The following is an 8,934-nucleotide window of genomic DNA, read 5'->3' as shown; positions in this document are numbered from 1 at the left end:
TACTGCCAGCATCAAGCCAAGTGCCTAAGTATTGTGGTTCTCTAACAGGTGACACCAAAGTTAGAAATCACACAACACCAGGTTATAGTCCAACAGGTTTATTTGGAAGCACTAGCTTTCAGAGCACTGCTCCTTCATCAGGTGATTCGGAGCAGCGCTCCGAAATCTAGTGCTTCCAAGTAAACCTATTGGACTATAACTTGGTGTTGTGTGATTTCTAACTTTGTATACCCCAGTCCAACACCAGCATCTCCAAAAGGTGACACCAAGTTACTGAATCAATTCGACAAATCCCTTGTGAAAATGGAAGGAATCCTGCAAACATCAATAATCTCTTCAGGGACACAGTGTATTTTGGATTTGAACCCTGCAAGTCTTTGAAACAACTTACAGCTTCACATGTTGCAATGAAAGGATGAGCAGAGTAAAGACAGACAACAGATTCACCATTGGAAGGTTACACAGTAACAGCACTTCAGTGTCAGCCATAGAGGCCAGGATTATGTACAGTGAAGGCTCTCAGTGCATAATACACAAAATAAATAAAGAGTTCCATCCAGGTTCTTTCCTAAACCTTCTCTCTGAAGCCTTACATTCAAGCTGTTGATGGCTTTCCAACAACACAGCAAGTATCAATGCAAAAATTAGCAATATTTATAACATTAGTCTGGCCTTTAATCAGAGCTGACCACCAGTACCATCATCTGTAGATGGATAAAGTTTAGAACGACTTGCAATTTGAACAAAGAAAACAGAGCATAAAAATACAAGTAAATGGGAAATGTGGGTTAACATTATGCATTTGCCACATAGAGCAGCTGTCCTCTTCAAAACATACACAAAACCCTAAATCAACCCCTACAGCAGAGATTTAAGTAAGCACAGCTCCCCACCTGGGCTCCTATGGCATATGCAAAGAGCTGTGGACCCAGCACGGGGAAGAGGTGCTGTGTTTCTTGGCAACTCTGCTTGGCTACCAAGTCCTGAAGAGACTACAAGGTTATGAGAAGAACACAAAGTAGCCCAGCATTCACATCTCAGCTTACAGCACTTCTGGTAACCTTTAATGAATGGGAGCAGGCCTGGAGACAGGCTTGGTTATGGCTATGGGCAAAACTCCAGTAGTGGAGCAGAGGATGACGGCTCATGCAGGACCAGTTATTTCAGGCGGGTCAGATTTTCTACACAGAATCGAGTTTTGTAAAGGCGGTGCTGTTGCAGCAAGACAAAAGGATGACATTGGCAGCACCGAACTCATCAGAGTAAGCTCCAAGATGACAAATTCCTCAATATTTAGCTGGAGGATGGCAGCAAGCATTGGGCTGTGTTTTAGTTTTAAAAACGCCTACCTGCTATTCCCAATCAGGTGAAAACTACAGCCTCGAGGATCAGGAACCTAATATGTGAACAACAATTTATTTTTTGAATTTGATTTTTAAATTATCCAGCATGCTTAAAACTCAGCCACACCCATACTGCTGTGTTGAGCCGCCTGGATTCTAAAAGGATGATCTGTAATGTTCTTAGAATTTCTCCTAACAATGATGCCAAGTTATTAAGAATACTTCAGACACTGGGAGTCTTCTTGCTGTTCTGAGGGTTGTCACCAAGCATCTTTGACTTCAAATGTTCCTTGTAAGACAAGATGTCCCCTTGCCACTTGGAGATAGTCTGCTTCTCACACACCCAGATCTCCTGAGCAACCTGAAAGCAAAGTCAAAATTTAGCAGCCAAAAAAAGTTACGGACAAACTAAAGTAAATAGTTGAGAGAAGAAAAAGGTAATTCATTTACAGGTAAATACAGCTCATGCCAGTAACTCCACACATTATACAAATTTATCACATGCAGTCTCAGTTTGCTGGCCACATAAAGCAGTTCAGTTCATTCGATTCCCCCACTACATAGCTGTCGTCCTGCAAAGTTTACTTCGCTTAAATGCCTAATCAATTTCCTTTTAATATAAATCGTTTGTATGCATAGGTTCATAGACTCCTACAGCAAGAGACAGGCTCTTTGGCCCAAATTGGTCCATGCCAACCAAAATGGCCATCCACGCTCGCCTCATTCCCTTGCGTTGGGCCCATATCCTTCTAACCGTTTCCTATCCACGTATTTGTCCAAATGCCTTTTAAACATTGTTAATGTACCCGCCTCAACCACGTCCTCTGCATACCACCCTCTGTGTAAAAAAAGTTGCCCCTCAGGTTCCCTTTTACCTTAAACTGGTGCCTCCTAGTCCTCAATTCCCCAATCCCATGCAAAAGACTGAGTGCATCCTTTTGGAATCCATGACTCTCATGATCTTATACACTTCTGTAAGATACCCCCTTCAGTCTCCTACGCTCTAAAGAAAAATGTGCTAGCTTATTCAACTTCTCCCTATAACTCAGACCATTGAGTCCAGGCAACATCCTTGTAAATTTCTTCTGCACTCTTTCTAGTTTAATAATATCCTTCCTATGTTAGCAAGGTGACCAAAACTGAACACAATGCTCAGTGCAGCTTCACCAACATCCTGTACAACTGTAACATAACTTCCCAACTTCTATACTCAATGCCCTGACCGAAGGCCAGTGTTCCAAAAGCCTTCTTTACTGCTCTGTCTACCTGTGACTCCACTCGCAGAGAACTGTGAACCTGAACTCCAAAGTCCCTTTGTTACACTACACTCCTTAAGGCCCTACTATTCACCGTGAAACTCCTACCTTGATTTGACTGCCAAAATAGAAGATCTCACACTGATCTATATTAAACTCCATTTGTCATTTCTCAGCCCACTTCTCCAATTTCTGCAATTTCTGAGAACCTCCCTCACTGTCCATGATACCTCCTATTTTAGTGTCATCAGCAAACTTACTAATCGTGCCTTGTACATTCTCATCCAAATCATTGCTATAGTTAATAACTATAACCACTAGTCACAGGCTTCCAGTCGGACAAGCATCCTTCCACTATTACCTTCTGCTTCTTACCATCAAAGCCAGTTGTGCATCCATCACTTCCATAATCCTTGGCAAATTCCAACCATTACCAATCGCATTCACCTTGTACACCTCTATTAAATTTGCCCTCAACACACTGTTCCACAGTGCTATCACTTTCAACCTTTAAACCCTGCTCACACTGTACTGCTCATGCAACTCTAACTTTTCTTATTACACATTATGGCTCTACTCTGTGCCATCTCCAATGCAGACTTGCACAGCCAGGTACCTACTGTGAACTCTGATCAGTAACACTATGACAAAACTCATTACCAATGAGTAGTTTTATAAACATTAATATATAGGATCTTGCAGGGCTTTATTACATTAATGTAGCTACATAAACAAAGCTATTTATTTATGCGAATGAATACAGAACACAGAACAATACAGGGCAGAACTGTATTGTTGCACCGACCTGCAAACTAATCTAAGCCCATCCCTCTACACTATCCCATCGGCATCATCCATGTGCTTATCCAAGGATTGTTTAAATCTCCCTACTGTGACTGAGTTAACTATGTTAGCAGAAAGGGCATTCCATACCCTTACTACTCTGAGTAAAGAACCTGCCTCTGACATCTGTCTAAAATCTATCACCCCTCAATTTGTAGTTACGCCCCCTCATACAACTGACGTCATCATCCTAGGAAAAAGACTTTCACTATCTACCCTATCTAATCCTTTGATCATCTTGTATGTCTCTATCAAATCTCCTCTTAGCCTTCTTCTGTCCAATGAGAACAGACCCAAGTGTCTCAGCCTTTCATAAGACCTTCCCTCCAGACCAGGCAACATCCTGGTAAATCTCCTCTGCACCTTTTTCAATGCTCCCACATAATTCCTGTAACGGGGCTACCAGAACTGTACATAATATTCCAAATGCGGCCGCACTAGTGTTTTGTATAGTTGCAATACGACATTATGGCTCCGGAACACACTCCCTCTACTAATGAAACCTAACATACTGTATGCCTTCTTAGAAGCACTATCAACCTGGGTGGCAACTTTCAGGGATCTATGTACATGGAGTCCAAGATCCCCTTGCACATCCAAATTACCAAGAATCTTTCCACTTTACACCAGTGGTTTTCAACACAATCTCAACACCTGAGGCAAGAATTAGGAGCAGGCAAACACCATTCAGTCAGATCATGGCTAATCTAATTGCAGCCTCAGCTCGACTTTCAGTCCCCCTTCCCTTGACCGCTTCAATCAAAAAACTAACCCGGCCTGGAATGTGTTCAGTGACAAAGCCTCCACTGCTCTTTGGGGAAGACAATTCCACAAATTAAGCACGGTCAGACAGAAATACTCCGCAATCCCCTGGTTTTAAACTGTGCCCCCTAGTTCTACACACCAGCACAAGGGAAAACATCTTCTCCACATTCACCCTATCCAGTCCTTTCAGAATCTTACACAAAGAGATCACTACTCATTCTTCCAAACACTAAGAGAATTTTAAGTCCTTTCATCCCAAGAAGGAGTCAGGTAAACCTTCTGAACTGACCTAATGTAAGTCTGTCCCTCCTCAAGTAAGGAGGCAAAACTATACTTAGTATGAAAAAGCGCAGCAGGTCAGGCAGCATCCAGGGAACAGGAGAATCGACGTTTCGGGCATAAGCCCTTCTTCAGGAATGGGGAAAGTTTGTCCAGCAGGCTAAGATAAAAGTAGGGAGGAGGGACTTGGGAGAGGGGCGTGACTAGAGATTCACATTCTTTAGTAAACCAGGGCTCCCTTGCTTGACCACTTCCTCCCTGCCTGACAAGTACACATTTAACAAGGACCTGCAGTAGCTGTTTCTCGAATAAGCTCCACATTTCAATTGTGCCCATTCCCTGCAGTTCCCTTTCCCATCCTACGCATCCTAAATCTTGCCTTGCAACATAATTGCCTTTACCCCAGTTATAATTCTTGCCCCGCGGTATATATCTATCCCTTTCCATCGCTAAAGTAAACATAGCCGAATTGTGGTCAGGAAACCAACCTGCATGCACTGGACAAAAACTGACCCATCTAAAGCACCCGGGGGAAGAAGATTGCAGGTTAGGAAGGCGGTGCTGAATTCGATGGATTTGACTGAGACAGGGTGTGGGGAGGGGAAATGAGGAAACTGGTGAAATCCGAGTTCATCCCTTGTGGTTGGAGGGTTCCTAGCCGGAAGATGAGGCGTTCTTCCTCCAACCGTCGTTTTGTTGTGGTCTGGCGATAGAGGTGTCCAAAGACCTGCATATCCTTGGTGGAGTGGGAGGGGGAATTGAAATGTTGAGCTACAGGGTGGTTGGGTTGGTTGGTCCGGGTGTCCCAGAGGAGTCAAATCCATCAAATTCAGCATCGCCTTCCTAACCTGAGATCTTCTTCCCGCCCTCTCCGCCCCCACCCCAGTCTGACCTTTCACCCTCACCTTGACCTCTTTCCACCTATCACATTTCCGACGCCCCTCCCCCAAGTCCCTCCTCCCTACCTTTTATCTTAGCCTGCTGGACAAACTTTCCCCATTCCTGAAGAAGGGCTTATGCCCGAAACGTCGATTCTCCTGTTCCCTGGATGCTGCCTGACCTGCTGTGCTTTTCCAGCAACACATTTCCAGCTCTGATCTCCAGCATCTGCAGACCTCACTTTCTCCTATACTTAGTATGAGACAGGACTTCACACAGGCCCATACAGACATAGAACGATATCCCTACTTTTGTACGAGATCCCTTTTGCAATAAAGGCCACATTCCATTTGAATGGAAGACAGACCAAACATTCCACCTCTCAAATCTAACCCATAACCCGAAGGTGCCAACCTTTCAAGTAGAAGAGAGAGAATAAAGCACCATTCGATGTGCCATTTACCTGTTGAATGAGCCTGAAATCATGGCTGACGAGCATCATTCCACCCTCAAACTCATTGATGGCATCAGCCAGGGCATCAATGGTTTCAATGTCCAGATGGTTTGTAGGTTCATCAAGGAAAAGCATGTGTGGGGTTTGCCAAGCCAACCAGGCAAAGCATACGCGGCATTTCTGTCCATCAGAGAGATTCCGGATTGGGCTTACCTGGAATACAAACAAACAGCGTCAGTGCTCTCCAAAGAGAATGGCACACACTGGGTTCAGCTTCCCTAATCCCAACAAGGATTCTCTTAAACCAATTCTGCACCCGCATGATAAATATCCAGTTCTTATAATTAATGATTTCCTGTGCCACATAAATGCAAAATACTGGTCAAGGTAAAGCAATACCACAAATGTATTAGGGCACAAAGTACCAGAATGACCCTATCTGAATTGCATTTGCCAGGATGGAGATTCACCAGCTATGTAATGGCAGGAGTGAAAGACCTGCATCACCAATGGTCAGGAACCCTCAGTATGGTATACAAGTGTTCCTGACTCCCTCAGTCCTAAACGTGCGCACCACAACCCCACTACTCACCACACATGCATACTTACTCCATCCTCCTCCAAAAATAAATTTAATTTCTCTAATAGAAAGGTGAACAACCTGGAGACAGCAGGAAGTTGGTAGCTCAGTGAGACTCCCGCCATCACTTTGAAAAACAAGCTTAAAATTAAAAAGGATAAGGTAGCATTGGACAGTGCAGAAAGGTTTCCCAAGAATGTGGACAATCTAAGCCTGCTCTCCAAACAGAAGCAAACATTTGGAGGAAATTTGATAGAGGCTTTCAAAGGAGTCTGGACAGAGTAGCAAGGAGTATGTGTTCCCACCAGTGGATGAATCCAGAACAAGGTACAAATATAAGCTAATTGGCAAAAATGGCACAAAGAAAAGCTTTGTCACACAGTGATGGTTAAGGTCTGGCATGCAGGTTCAATCAAGGCTTTTAAAAGGGAATTAGAATCACAGAGCTGTTACTGAAAAGGAACAGTCTCCATGGTTACAGGGAGAAGGCAGGAGAATGGCACAAATTAAACACGCCGTCATAGAGCAGGTGCAGATATGCTGATTTATTATTATGCTGTAGGAGGCCAGTAAGCCAGAGAAATTCAACTCCGATTAAACCTTCTCATCCCCCTTTCCATTTATCCCCACAACATGCAATCCCTCATAAAACCCTCAAAAGGAAACAGCTGCTTTAAAGCAGGTGTGTCTTTTCCTTGTACATTGATGGGATGCAGGAGCCACTGGCTGGGTCAGCATTTATTGCCTGTCCCTAGTTGCTCGAGTGTGTGCTGTTGTGCTGCTGCAGTCCATATGGTGTAGGTAGACCCCCTAATGCTGCATGGGAGAATGTTCCAAAATTTTGACCCAGTGACACTGAAGGAACAGTGATAAATTTCCAAGCTGAGATGGTGAGTGGCTTGGAGGGAAACTTGCAGATGATTTTTCTGTTGCCCTTATCTTTCTAGATGGAACTAGTAGTGGGTTTGGAAGGAGTCACATATGGTGAACATTATGCAATCACCAGCAAACATCCCCAAACTTCTAAACTTACAATGAATAGAGATCATTGATGAAGCCACTGAAGATGATTGGAACAAGGACACATCCCTGAAGAACTCCAAACACCACAGCCATCTTGCTTTGTACAAGGTATCACTGCAGATTACTCAAATTGACAGCTGTTGTTTGAAGGGGAAGTTAAATCTCTGGAGAATAGATTTAGACTTTACTGATGTCAAATGCAAGCACACATATCCAGCACTCCCATCTCCAACCCCCAAAAAGTACCCATCAACCCCCAGGATCCATGACAAACTCCCTAACGTCCCCAGGACTGACCTGCACAGCACACCTACCTGCTGTTTTCCTGAGAGCCCGTAACGCCCAATAATCTTCCTCATTTCCTCCTTCTCCTTGATCTCTGGATAGCATTTCATCATGTACTCTAATGGAGACAGGTCCAGCTCTAACTGGTCTTGCAAGTGCTAGAGGATAGAGACGGAGATGGTACAACATATCAGAGAGAGCAGAAATCCTGAGAAAGGGAATCCCTAGAGTCTCACATTCTTCTGTTCCATGTTCCTGATGACAAAGCCAAATACAATAGCAGCTGCTTCAGTCGGTCGTCTTCGTTCTTTCACAGTGGAACAGTGCTGGAAGAGTCACTGGAACAATAGCCAATGCTCAGCAGAATTGTGACCATGTCTCCAACAGTATGTGTGAACCTGAAATTCTGTTCTCCCATCCGTCCCCACCATGAGCTAGGACCCTCCCAAGTTATGAGCGTGAATAATATCCATCCTGTGGGTGAAGTACTCACCTGGAAGGTGTTTCACGTGCTCTCAGAAGGAACCCATTATTAAACATACGTGACCCAAACCTACTGTCAATGTGTCACAGCCCAAACCACTCATCGCCTCAAACCAAAATAGCAACATGAAAACAACTTACAGGAAGCAAAGTGATTTCACCTAAAGGCAAGGCTACACCTGTCTGTTTAAAACCTATGTTTATTCAGTAATGACTCTGGAATTTAGTAGCTTTAAAAGGCAAAAATCGAAAGAGGAACTGCTGATAATACTCAGTAGATCAGCAGCTTTTGTGAAAAGATTATTAATATTTCAGGTTGATGATCTTTCAAAATCTCCAAAGCTACTAGGTCAGAATCCGCCTTATAGATGGTTACAACTATCAGGAAAGACTCAAGAGGAGACCCAATTGTTTTATTATTCCCAACAATTATTATAACAATTGAAGAGATTTCAATGGGGCAGACAGGCTTGTTGTGGGACAGAGAACGTCCAAATCTCTAAATCCATTCAGGAAATCACAAGAAACATTTCTCCCAGTGAGAGTAAATCTCTGGAGGGTACACACAAATCTCCAAGTGCCCTATCTGCTTGACCCTTCACGTACCACATTCCCTACATGGCATAGTCTGCAGATCACAAATTGGGTCCTGAGACAGTTGGTAAGTGTAAAGTGGAATGGAAATAAGTTATACTTGATCCTGAAGGACTGCTAAAAGAAAGAATCTGTGCCAGCCTCACAAAC

General features: G+C 43.7%; 1 protein-coding gene across 2 annotated transcripts in view; it reads right to left on the bottom strand.

Moving 5' to 3' along the window:
- Nucleotides 1-330: 330 nt before the first annotated feature.
- abcf2a (ATP-binding cassette, sub-family F (GCN20), member 2a) overlaps nt 331-8,934 on the bottom strand; it is a 43,616-nt gene continuing 35,012 nt past the window's right edge. For both annotated transcript variants that reach the window (XM_043687569.1, XM_043687568.1), the window contains exons 13-15: nt 7,737-7,865; nt 5,829-6,032; nt 331-1,704 (exon numbers count right to left, since the gene is read on the bottom strand). In XM_043687569.1, the coding sequence (XP_043543504.1) occupies nt 1,567-1,704; nt 5,829-6,032; nt 7,737-7,865 (471 nt within the window). In that variant the 3' untranslated portion in view covers nt 331-1,566. The remainder of the gene's footprint in view (nt 1,705-5,828; nt 6,033-7,736; nt 7,866-8,934) is intronic.

The sequence above is a fragment of the Chiloscyllium plagiosum genome, chromosome 4 (assembly GCF_004010195.1).
Source record: "Chiloscyllium plagiosum isolate BGI_BamShark_2017 chromosome 4, ASM401019v2, whole genome shotgun sequence".
Classification (NCBI taxonomy): domain Eukaryota; kingdom Metazoa; phylum Chordata; class Chondrichthyes; order Orectolobiformes; family Hemiscylliidae; genus Chiloscyllium; species Chiloscyllium plagiosum.
Note: the sequence above shows the minus strand (reverse complement) of the source record. Positions and strands in the feature narration are given on the sequence as shown.